The sequence below is a fragment of the Heterodontus francisci genome, chromosome 12, assembly GCF_036365525.1.
Source record: "Heterodontus francisci isolate sHetFra1 chromosome 12, sHetFra1.hap1, whole genome shotgun sequence".
Classification (NCBI taxonomy): Eukaryota; Metazoa; Chordata; class Chondrichthyes; order Heterodontiformes; family Heterodontidae; genus Heterodontus; species Heterodontus francisci.
This window is the reverse complement of record NC_090382.1, coordinates 64,629,792-64,642,529: the sequence shown is the minus strand read 5'-3', so window position 1 is coordinate 64,642,529 and position 12,738 is coordinate 64,629,792. Positions and strand designations below refer to the sequence as shown.

Here is a 12,738-nt window from a genome sequence, read left to right as displayed (position 1 = left end):
CTGGGACCCTCTCTAGACCAAAGTGTGCACAGCCTTGATTGTAAATGAACTGCTCAATAATCTTAAATGTACCAATGTTCAATAAAATTAAAGCAGGTATCTTGGGGATAGCCTGATGATTCAAATGATAAGTGCAGTAGTTTATTTTACGAATTTCCCCCCAGGACTATCTTCAGGCCTAAAGGCTGCTGTTGTTGCCAGTAGCCAAGACTGCAGCATTATTATTCTTCAATAAAAAAAGTGATCAAGAGGTTGTGGTGAAGCAATGAGGGAAGAATAAACATATCTGATCATTGGATGAAGTGGATTTAATGGATCAAATTTTTTGTTCGCACTTGATTTTATTATGTTCTTGTTAACAAATTATTATGCATTAAGATGAAGATGTTACTTGATTTTCAGTAGTTGCCTGTCTATTTCCATGAACTTGCATTTTTTCTGTAAAGTTGCTGACCCAAGTGTTGTATGAGGATTTTGTGTGCAGTCCTAATAACCAATATACATGCTCATTGAAGCACAAATATTTGCAGTTCCAGCAAAAACAAAATGATTATTTACATAATTTGTTGTAGCTTACCTGTTTCGGTTGTTCAATGATTTCAATGTAGGGATCACATGCTAAATGAGAAAAAAACCATCAGTATTAGCAATCATTTAACAGGCCAATGTGGTTGTAGATAAACCAGAATGGGGTGATGTTTATCTGCCTACTCCTTCATTCATACTGAAAAATGGGATGAAAGGCAGACAGAAGTTTAAAAAACAAACTATCACTCACAAACTGTCTGAAACCCACCCACTTCAATTTTTGAATGGACCTCAAAATGGACAACCAACACAAGCACCAATAAAATATTTAAATCGGGGTTCTACACCAGTAGTAGGTACCTGTCACAATTTTCAGCTTCCAATAGTTAGAATGTGCACTGTGCATGTTTCGCCCACTATTGCAGGATGTAGATCAGCCTAATCAGCAGTCATTAAAGATTGAATAAAAGGAAAATACTGCAGATGCTGGAAATCTGAAATAAAAACAAAAAGTGCTGGAAATACTCAGTAGGTCTGGCAGCACCTGTGGAGAGAGCAACAGAGTTAATGTTTTCGGTCAGTGACCTTTCATCAGAACTGCAGTTCTGCTTGAAGGTCACTGACCTGAAACGTTAACTCTGCTACTCTCTCCACAGATGCTGCCAGACCTGCTGTGTATTTCCAGTATTTTTTTTTTTGCTTTTATTAAAGATTGAATGTTCCTCTTGGACCCAAAAAATCTTGCCACTGGATGTCAGATGCTCAGTGCCCTTTGTCACCGGGATTGTCTCACGCCTTTTAAAAGAGAAGCCTGCCAGTTCTCAATGAGTGTTGACAATTCACCAATCCCATTCAAATGAGGCCTGATCATGAAAATGATTCAAGTCTTTCACTAGAACCATCAGATAGAAGGTGTGAAGACTTTACTCACTACTTGCACGATGTAGGCTCTTTATAACAATCAGCTGCAAAATGTTTTCATAATATATTTAAAAGACAAATTCTACAAGATTTGTTTTTCACAGACTACACAGTCCAACACAAATTCAGTTAGCCACTGAATTTTCAAAGGAAGCCTTTGTTAAATAATATTTCTACATTAGTGAGCTGATAGCACTGCCACTGACTGCAGGGAGCTAAAGCGGGAAATCCAGCAACTCCTTCACAGAGCCAAACCAGATGTAACAATTTAAAAGAGAGAATCAATCTAAAAGTGGGGTGGGTTGGGGTTGGGGTTGGGGTGGGGTGGGGTAGTCAGCAGGTGGGAAGATTTTTGTGGGGCCTGGAGTAGCATTCAAAAAGAATCTAGCAAACCTTGGGCGGCATGTCGGCTAACAGATTTTTTTTTAATTTCAATGTGATCGAGGCAGTGGAAAGATGAATATTCCCTCCAGAGAAGGTGTTTGTACATGTTACTGCCAATGTACATTTTTGTGTCAAATTCATTTGGTTGACGGGTTCAAGTACTTTGAATCAGTACAGGAAAATTTTCTACAGGTCTTCACCGGTGATGCGTTTGCCCAAACTGCACTGGCTGGGTGGGGGGAGAGCCAAAAAATCCAGAGTGGAGTATTGGTGGCAGAAAAATGGGAGCTCACTAACCAATTTTTCTAGCTCAACTATATTAGCATTTGTAATGGCTTGGGCTTCTGGTGAACAGAGGTTTCATTAAGCATGGGAAATTATGCAAAGATTAGTAGGGCATCCCTCCCCTGCACTTTCTGTGGTTGTTCTAGAAATGTAATATCATTACCGAGAACCAGTATAAAACAGGTGCAATCCCAAACTCACTTCACAGCATACAGCATTATTTCTTATAGTTTGTATCTCACATTCTCTCAGAAAAAAATATTTTTACTTTATCGGTTTTTGCATTTAGTTTGCTATATTTTCACAATTTTGCATTTTACTTCACTTTCGTTTTCCCATTGAGTCACACAATCAATTGAAATAGCCTCCACATGTAGCATGGGAATTCCGTTGGCAGTTTCAGTGTCCTATAGGGAAAAACAGAAGCAAGTCTGCTGGTTTTAAGGCAGAGTGCAGAAACACACCATGTGGGTCCATGGAAAATTAGCCTTGAGATCCTGGAACATGAAGGGGCATTTACACCAACAGACAACTCACAGATGAATCTGCAAGTCAATCTGCATGCCAGTAAGTCACTATGCACTATGCAGCTATGACTTGTGGTATGATCTCCTTAAAAGATGTGGCTATGTAAGTCTTTTAACTGTACATTGCATCTTGAATGTATACACTACTGAAGTATGGGTATGCATGAGATACAATAATAAAAGCTTCAGGGTTGTCTAAGGATTTTGCATGTTTAAAAAGTAAATGTGCAACAGATAGCCAGGCAACGTTTGTGGCTTACAATCCTGGACCAAGTACCCAACACATTTTATTTTAGTCTTACCTTGCCAGATTCCTTCAAGTATGCTGTCTTCTTATGCATCTGTCTCAGGTCCTGTGGGCAACATTAAGTCTGGTCCCTACCCCTGCCAGGGGTGGTGAACGGGTGACTCAAGGTGGGGGGGGAGGGGGCATTTACCTTTAAGTTTGCACTTTCCTTTAAATTTCCCCATTGTCATGGTCCTGTAGTTTTTTTTCCGAAAATGCGGTTTGCCTTTAAGGCTTTAAGAGCCGGCAAGCCTTAGGAGTTATAGGAAGGTGCATTTGCGTTGCCTTAGAAACAGCCATTTGGAGACTGCGATTCAAAGGGTGCATTCTTGATACCATGGAAACAGCCACTGGGAGTGAGCCTGATGCGATACATCTGTTTCAATTCAGTTTGAACTGGCTTTTAGTGAGACAGTTTGTCCCAACAGACAGACAGAGACACTGACAGAAGAGGACAGCTGGTGTTAGCACCTGGAAAAAGGGCTCTCTACCATTTAAAGTGAAAGAATAGGATTTTAGTCTGTTTATTATTATCTCTCAAAATTCTAAGAAAAAGTCAAGCCAAAACAGAGATCTCTGGTAATTAAAACTGAAGTAAGGGAAGTTAGACTGTGACAGTCTTTTATCCCTCAAAAACTCTAAAGTCAGATTGATTCTGTTGAAAGTGTTTGCAAGTCATTAATTGTTGAAATTCGCTGGACTTCAAGCAACATTCACGGGAGAAGGAAAGCATCAACTACTGATGAAGTTAGACTACGGACTGTTCTACTGTTGAAGACTTTGAACAACATTCTGTTTGGACTTCAAGCAACATTGGACTGGAAATTTGCAAGGACTCTAATTTTTTCTATTTTAAATGTTGTTTATATCTTCATAGTGTTTAAGAATTTAGTTGTTATAATTAAAGAGTTAATTTGTTGATTTAAAGACACCTGGCTTGGTTAGCCTCATTTGGGGGTTAATAGATGGTACAATTTGGCTGGGTCTTTCTTTAATTTGGAAAGTTATAAATGATATGTTAGCCGATCTGTGGAATGACGGGTTTGAATTAACTGTGCGTTGGTCCCACCACAATCAGGATCATATATTTTGATTGGGGGCTTTGACAGGAGTGGCCAGTCGTAACACCATGCTGGCCACATTTTACACATTGCTTATTAAACTAGCTGCTTGCAGAAGGCCAAAACTGCACAGAATAATTATTTAAATAAGCTTACCATGAAAAGTTGGGAATAGTCAGCTGACTGCGCTACTGGCTAGTCTTGTGCCAGCAGCTAGGCAGGAAAGCCCAAATCTAGCCTGGTGAGGAACATTGCCCTTATCTTTTGCAATGATATTACCTTTCTTCATATGCTAAAAACAGGAAATATTCCTTATCATCCAGTAACAATAATAGCAGTCACTTACTGAAATGTGAAGCAGGATCTGAATAGTTCAAATCTTGACAGCTGAGAGCAAAGTCTATGTCTATACTATTGTAGTGATTCATACTCTCCATCTAGAAAAAGCCAAACATAAAATTGTATTTTTACATTCCTTTGAATGAAATGATTTGAAGGTAATACCTTATGCCAAGGTATAGATTTTATAATCTTAAGTGCTTTGTATGAAGTATATTTTAGCATCTTTTAAATATTACTACATAAATTTTCATTAATATCAATATAAAAATGCTAGCCAACAAGCAAGCTACCAAATGATCTCCACAGGGCGTCTTGTGTAGTCTGTTTGACATTCATATGATGGATTTTGTCAGTTCAGTCAAGCAAAATGACAAGGCATCCAACCAGATTGAACACTTAGTGCTGAATTTTCCTGGCCCCAGGGTGGCAGGTTTGGAGGCGGAGGAGGCTGGGAAAATAGCGGGGAGTTGCATCAGGGCAGCTCCTCGACGCATTCCCACCATCAGGGAACATTCCCAGGAGTGGGCAGGAAAGCAGATTGGCTGCATGTGACATGGAAATGGGCAGATAATTTGCCCAATCAAGGCCCCAATTAGGAGCGATTATACTGGCTCACCAGCATTTTGCCAGTGGTGGAGTGGCCCCCGCTTAATGGAGGCGGCTTCCCTGCGATAGTCGAGGGCACCTTTGGAGCCAGATCCCATAAAGGGGGGAGAGGGGGAGTTCATGGGCAGGAAAGGTCATTCCCATGGCCCCAATGAGCCATTCAGAGGGGTTTCCTCTCTGATCTGAGGGGTCCACCGGCTTCCCTCTCTAATTAATATTTCTGATTTTACTCCTCAAAATGGGGCACCCTCGAGGTCGCCTACTTGCCTCAGCAGCACCCACCTCTCTCTCGGTTGGGTTGCTAAGGCTTCACAGCTGCCAGCCTTCTGATTGGACCAGCAGCATAGGATGGCGAGCTTGGAGGCAACCAATTAGGAGACCACCTCCTAGAAGTTGCTGTGGCCTCACTGCCCTCAGCTGCGGGCTTGGGACCCCAATTTGGCCCAGACATCAGGGTCCCGAAGCCCATGGGAAAATCCTGCCCTTTCTTTCTGATCCGTGACCCTGTATTGCTATTAGAGGTGTAAAGATCCTACATTCCATTTGGCCTGTTCACCGACGTAGTTTAACAGTCACAGTGACAGAAATAGGAGGCTAAGGAAATTGATCCAAAACCAGAACAATTAATAGCACTTACAACAAGCTATGAAAGGGTGTTATTGTGTTGTGGAGATTTGGGACAGGCTCAATTGTTGGATGGATCAGTGAAAAACTCCACATAATGGTCAATGAGAAGTAGTTTGCCCAGAAGCTGCCACTATATCTGCTACAATTTGAACTTTGTCAACTGTTGTTTCTTAAAATGTAACTTTGCTTTATAGTTTCTCACAACCAATGGGAGAAGTTTTACCATGACGTCATTGTGTACTAATGATCTTATGCCTTACACCCAAGTGGACTTAATTGTGCAATATTTTGATGCAAGATATCATAGTATCATTAAAACGAATGAATGAACTGAAGAACATTCCAAAACATAGTTCCAAAACTATGTGTTGACTTAACAAGTTTCAAAATGTAATTGATAAAAACATTTTGCAGTTTCATTCCAAATCAATGGGCCAACTCTTTCTGGAAAGGTACATCTCATAGCTAGACTTTCACCTGCACCCTTCAGCTTGAATATAATTTGCACCGTAACTTGAGGGAAGTGCAAGCTGATAACAGGGTATCTGGGACCTTAGTGAACTCTGGAAGCAACAGTCCATCTCCTTAACCAATGAGATTTAAGGATTGAGAAAGAAACAGAGAAACTACAAATAAGGTGAATTAAAAATCAAATTAGAGAAATAAGGGAGTGAAGGAAATATTGGATTAAGAGGGAGAAACTAAACAGGCAGAAAGGAAAAGTAAAAGAAAAGTTAAAACATGTTAAACTTAAAAATCTTTTGAGAAGAATTTACTACAGCAGAAATGAGACTCAATGGTTTAAATTGTTCCCTCTCTGGGGCAGAGAAGTTGATCAGCATTGCGCTAAAAATGATCATGTTGTTAAAAGGGTACTTTTGGCAAGTTTAATGGGCAATTAATGTGTAAATCCAGCAAATTCTTATAAATAATGCAGAGATTGAGGGCAAACGGCAGCATAAATTGACCAGTAAGTTATTGAAATTCATAGCTTACGGCATGCCTCTTCTTTCCCTGAACTTGCTGGCCAATTTTCCAGGAAGATTTGCCCCAATGATTTTTAAATGTGACAAAACTAACATATCCTTCAAAAGTTACATTTAAAGTGCAGTTTCGTACTATGCTATTGTGCATGCTATAAAAGCATCCCAAAGGACGTGCCTATTCATAACTGCAGAACAAAATGAATAACAAATTTAAGCAGATGTATCGGGAGCTCTGCATATGGATAATTGTAATTCACTTTTCACATATGCATGGGGTAATTTCAACTTGTCATCTGGGTGGTAACCTGTGATAGAAGATCGCTCAGCTATTGTAAAATCCATCCAATTTCCATTCCACTGAAATCAGTGAGGTTGATTTTGATTTCATAGACTGTTTCAGCTGCCAAAAAAAATGGAAAATAAAAGGCCTGAACCATTTTGATGGTTTTGTACTTTATGGTTGGCAGGCTGCCGGTGACTTTTCAGCCATTAATAAGCAGCTTGTCAATGAGGAAGGTGGCATTTCCAGCAGGCTCAGTGTCTAATTAAAGGGAAGTTCCACCACTTAAAGCTTTTGTGGAAGAAACTTCGATTTGTCATGGCACAGGCAAGGGCCCCTAGATTTTTTATATGCTTCGGTGAAGATCCTGTTTGAGCAGGTCATGGCTTTTGCATTTCCCTTAATTGGGGGCCATGGGGTAGTGTCAAGACAAACTTTACAGCAGCAGGCCTGGAGGGAGACTGTGGAACATGTTAGTTCTGCCACCATTGCCACCCCCACCACCCAATGCATGAAAAAGTTCAATCGACATAATTCTGACTTTGGCTCATCCACCCGTTGAATACATCTCCCAATTTTCAATGGAAATGAAAATCAGCAAAACCAATATTGCATGTTTTACACTACCCACCAAAGTCAAAATTACCCCTAATGACTTCACCATTCTGCCAAGGTGAGATTCATTTCTTTCCGTGTCCCCTTTTGTGTATCAGCTCTTGCTTCAGCACTTTATACTCCACTCCCGCCCCCCGCCCCCCCCAGCACTCCCATCCACGTACTCCACCTGCCTCTTCACCTGTCACCATCACACACTGTACCTGCTGGAAATCCTTTCACTCTTCCAACAGATTGTACATTACCTGCCAACCACTTTCCTGCACATTACCACCTCCCATTACCATCCTGCACACTATTTGCTGCATTAAACTCTCAGCATTGACAGTACATCAGGATGGTGCTCACATATGCACAATCCTTTTCTACAGCCAAAAATCAACTTATTCCTGTTCCGTCTGTAGAAGATGTCACATAACTCAAAGGAGAGGCCCAGACTTGATGGAGAATAACCCATCCTCCACCCCTAACACATATGGAATAGGAGGCACTGGAGATACTGAGGATAGAAGTTGTAGGAATGAGGAAATGGAGGTTTTGTTCGAGTTCCTAGAGGTTGCTGACCATGAGAATCTCAACTTCCTCATTTGAGCAACAACAGCCTTCCACCAGTCATGAAGATGACAGGGCGATGTTGTGCCAAACCTTTAACCTACTCTAAGATCAAACTAACTACCTACCCTTCATTCTACTATCATCCATGTACCTATCCAAGAGTCGCTTAAATGCCCCTAATGTATCTGCTTCTACTACCACCGCTGGCAGCGCATTCCACGCACCCACCACTCTCTGTGTAAAGAACCTACCTCTGACATCTCCCCGAAACCTTCCTCCAATCACCTTAAAATTATGCCCCCTGGTGATAGCCCTTTCCACCCTGGGAAAAAGTCTCTGACTATCCACTCTATCTATGCCTCTCACCATCTTGTACCCCTCTATCAAGTCACCTCTTATCCTTCTTCGCTCCAGAGAAAAGCCCTAGCTCCCTCAATCTTTCTTCGTAGGACATGCCCTCCAGTCCAGGCAGCATCCTGGTAAATCTCCTCTGCACCCTTTCTAAAGCTTCCACATCCTTCCTAAATAACACTTAAAGATACTATTGTGCAACACTTGGGTGAATAGATTATCTCATGGTTGCTGTTGAAACCATTGAAGAAATAGAGCCTTTTGCAGCCATGTTTCTGAGCGAAGTGCTTCAACATTAGTTATAGAGCCTACATTGTCATATGGAATTTTTAAAAATTCATTCATGGGATGTGGGCTTCACTGGCTAGGACAGCATTTATTGCCCATCCCTAATTGCCCTTGAGACAGTGGTGGTGAGCCACCTTCTTGAACCACTGCTGTCCATCTGGGGTAGGTACACCTATAGTGCTGTTAGGAAGGGAGTTCCAGGATTTTGATCCAGTGACAGTGAAGGAACAGCGATATAGTTCCAAGTCGGGATGGTGTGTGGCTTGGAGGGGAACTTGTGGGTGGTGCTGTTCTTATGCATCAGCTGCCCTTGTCCTTCTAGGCAGTAGAGGACGTGGGTTTGGAAGGTGCGGTCTAAGGAGCCTTGGTGCATTGCTGCAGTGCATCTTGTAGATGGTACACACTGCTGCCACTGTCGTCGGTGGTGGAGGGAGTGAATGTTTGAGGATGGGGTGCCAATCAAGCAGGCTGCTTTGTCCTAGATGGTGTCAAGCTTCCTGAGTGTAGTTGGAGCTGCACTCATCCAGGCAAGTGGAGAGTTTTCCATCACACTCCTGACTTGTGCCTTGTAGATGGTGGACAGGCTTTGGGGAGTCAGGAAGTGAGTTACTTGCCGCAGGATTCCAGGCCTCTGGCCTGCTCTTGTAGTCACGGTATTTATATGGCTACACCAGTTCAGTTTCTGGTCAATGCTAAGCCCCCAGGGTGTCAATAGTGGGGGATTCAGCGATTGTAATGCTGTTGAATGTCAAGAGGAGATGGTTAGATTCTCTTTTGTTTGAGATAGTCATTGCCTGGCACTTGCATCGCGCAAATGAAACTTGCCACTTATCAGCCCAAGCCACCAAGAATGTTCAGGAGTTGATTGTCATTGTTGTGCATTTCATCTTGGGAGGTGTAAGAAATAGACAAGATGTTGACTAGGCATGATCTTGGTAAGATTGCAAGGTGAACAGATGGCCTGTCACAGTGCAAACTTCTGGCTGGTGCTGGTCTGCAACTTCCTCATCATTCTCCAGCTCCGCTTCTTCAGAGTTGTGCAAAGCTTCCTGCTGCTCCATGTCCAGGGTCTGTCCGTGCTGCATGGCAATATTGTAGAGAATGTAGCATGTTACCATTATGCACGGCACTCTCTGAGGATTCTATTGCAGGGCTCCCCTAGGCCAGTCCAGGCACCTTAACCACTGTTCAAGAATACCACTGACTGGCTTGATGATGGCATGGTTAGTTCCATGGCTGTGTGATTTTCAGTAGGAGAGTGAGGGTAGAGTAGCAGTATCAATGGCCTGGTTGTTAGAAGGTATCCCTCATCACCTAGCAGACATCCATACGGTGCTTGGTCCTGCTGAAGCAGTAGTGAGACTATAGGGTGCTGCAGTATAATACACTATGGCAACTCCTTGGAAGGCATGCACCCATCTGCTTGATTTTTATGCCATGAACACTGACAACCTGGTGATGTAAGACACCAATCCTGCCCTGCATTTAAAAAAAGAAATCACCTGAAATCTGTACATTTTACAACTCTGCAATGAATATGTTAAAATATATTTCAAACCTGTTCAGTATTTAATGACATGGTCGGATTGCAACAAGAGTATTCCAGAATAGTTCAGAATACTTTCAGTACAATCTAAGTCTCCATGAGTGACTGAAATAAAGGAATTGATAAGTGAAAAGTTAAATGTACAAATCAATGTACATTGCTGTATAATGTAGTTTGCTGCTAATATCTGTTTGAATAAAAATGGTATAACAAAGTTACAGCTCTTCATTCAGAGCGAGCTGTTAATCAAAAATTATCCCATGGTTCTGCACATTTTCTAATTTTGTTTGAATGTGCAATGTTAAAACATTTAGTGAAATTGATGTTATTTGCTAGAAGATGCAGACACATTTTGAATACTTAAAAAAAGGTGGTACACAAATCATTTAATTTAAAAAAAATACAACAAAAAAGCATTATGTTACTGGTAGGCTGCATCTCTGCTCACGAACTCAGTCACTTCCTCGAGATATGTTTACCATTTGCAAGGCAGTTAAAAAGCAGAAGTGAAACCTCAACACACAACTGTGGTAACATTCTAAAGCCTGCCACCTGGCATCAAGGTTTAAATGACCTTTTGCAATTTACTGATAATGGATTTGTCTGACTAAAGAGCATCGATGGCACTTGGTACCAAACACATTTCATCCATATACACACACACACACAGAGGTCGATTCTGAGTTTAGGGCAGCAGATCAGCGGAGTGCACCCCAGACCACAGTTCCTGGTGGGGAAGAGGTGTGCACAATTTTGAAGTCCTGGCCTCATTTACATCGGACTGGTGAGCTCCAAAATGAAAAACGGACGTCCCAATTCAGCTCACTAGATTAAGGCTGACTAATGTTGGGCTGCTCCAGCCAGCAGCGAGGTAAGTACAGAGGTGGCGAGTGCTGAGGGAGGTGTTCTGGGGCAGCAGTGGCCTGGATTATGTTTTGTGAATGGGAGGGGCACATCTGCTTCTTCTGGCCCCCCAAAAATTATTTCAAATTTACCTTTGCTATGCCTCTGTCCAACGTCACTTGTGGAACTGATTGGAGACTGCACAGCACATGCTGCTATAAGTTCTCTCCAGAAATGTTAATCAGTCTCCTATGTATGTCTCAATACCCAGACTTCAATACTTAAAGGGGGCTACCACCTGAAAAATGCATGCACTTTGACTGACCAGAATAGGGCTCTTTCAGAGTCCCATGGGGGCCAACTGCTAGGGTCAATGGGGCATAAAGTCTACGAACCCCATTTTTAAGCTCCTATCACCCTGTTAATGTCAATTTTCCCATGTGAAACACAGCCCCAAAGTGTGTATTTTACCTTTATTAAACCATGAATCTGCAGTAACTAACTGAAAAAAGCAAAAGTAATGCTGCTGCCTTTACACTGGGGTAAACTAGATCTCTTTTCTATACTATGCAGAAATCAAAATGACCAAAGCTTCTTATATAGTTTCCATGTTCAAAATCCACAACTGTAGAAGAAAATCCGAAATCAAAATTCAATCAAAAAAAAAGCCCTCGTTGCCTGTATAATATTTTATAAAATGCACAACACTGGCAAATTAATGTAGTAAGCAGCCTTTTATTCTGATATTCTTTGCTATTATGCAGTTCTTTTTATTTATAAGTTAAGCAAATAAATTTAAACAATACCTTTAAGAAGTGCCTCTGTAAAATACAGAAATGTGCAGACTTTTATGCTGGGTAGAAGAATTCATCAGTTGTGCAAAGCCTTGAATCACTATTCATCCTAACCACCTAAGCCATATGACAGTTATGTTTTCTGTTAAGCAAATGATTTTGCTGTTTTGCAATGTGATTGGTTGAAAGACGTACAGGCTGACATGCTTCAATAGCAACAAGGATATTTCTGTAGATGATGTTATCTCACAAAGAATGCAATAGACTTTCAGGCTAATATATATATAACTGTATCTATATATATAAATATATTCGAGTACGGATTGTTATAAGAAAGAAAACATGTTTACATTTTTTTTTAATTTCTTAGTGGGAACAAACAAAATCCTCAAATATTATTTTCAATGCTTCCTAATTTGTTTCTGTATCATCAATAGTGCTTTATCTCAATAAATATGTTTTCCCTCAGTTATGTGATCTTGACATTTTACCATTGCGACATCCCCAATCCTGCATTTTATTCTCCACAATAGTATATGATGACTTCACTTTGCTGATGTTTTTCAAGGCATCTCCTTCCCTTTCCCGACAGTGCCTTTTCTGCATATCACAACTTTCCCTTTACTTTCCACTCTGTTATAAGGCCTCTGACTCCATCCAGCTCTCACTTTACAGCTAGCTTTCTTCTGCCTTCCTTGTAGCACCCTCTCTTTAGCTAAAACTCTGATCCCTACTGCTGCCCAATCCTCCTTCCACCACTTTCCAGGCCTACAATTCTGTGAATAGATGTCTGGAATCAAATCCAATTAACATCTGGAAATTCTTCTTCCATGTTATTGTTGCATGTGGATGCAGTTGAACTCCACAAATCTGATTTGCTCTTTTCCCACTCCACTTTGCTACATCTGCTTAA

At 41.2% G+C, this 12,738-nt stretch overlaps 1 protein-coding gene across 8 annotated transcripts in view; it reads right to left on the bottom strand.

Moving 5' to 3' along the window:
* LOC137375888 (nuclear factor NF-kappa-B p105 subunit-like) overlaps window positions 1-11,946 on the bottom strand; it is a 68,922-nt gene extending 56,976 nt beyond the window's left edge. For 7 of the 8 annotated variants that reach the window (XR_010976082.1, XR_010976083.1, XM_068043524.1 and 4 more), the window contains exons 1-3: window positions 11,838-11,946; window positions 4,339-4,429; window positions 578-618 (exon numbers count right to left, since the gene is read on the bottom strand). Coding sequence is in view for 6 of the 8 variants with exons in the window: in XM_068043524.1 (XP_067899625.1) it covers window positions 578-618; window positions 4,339-4,429 (132 nt within the window). In the remaining 2 variants the exon portion in view is untranslated. Of the gene's footprint in view, window positions 1-577; window positions 619-4,338; window positions 4,430-9,467; window positions 10,122-11,837 lie in introns of all 8 variants that reach the window. The other variant, XM_068043525.1, reaches the window with a different exon arrangement.
* Window positions 11,947-12,738: the final 792 nt, after the last annotated feature.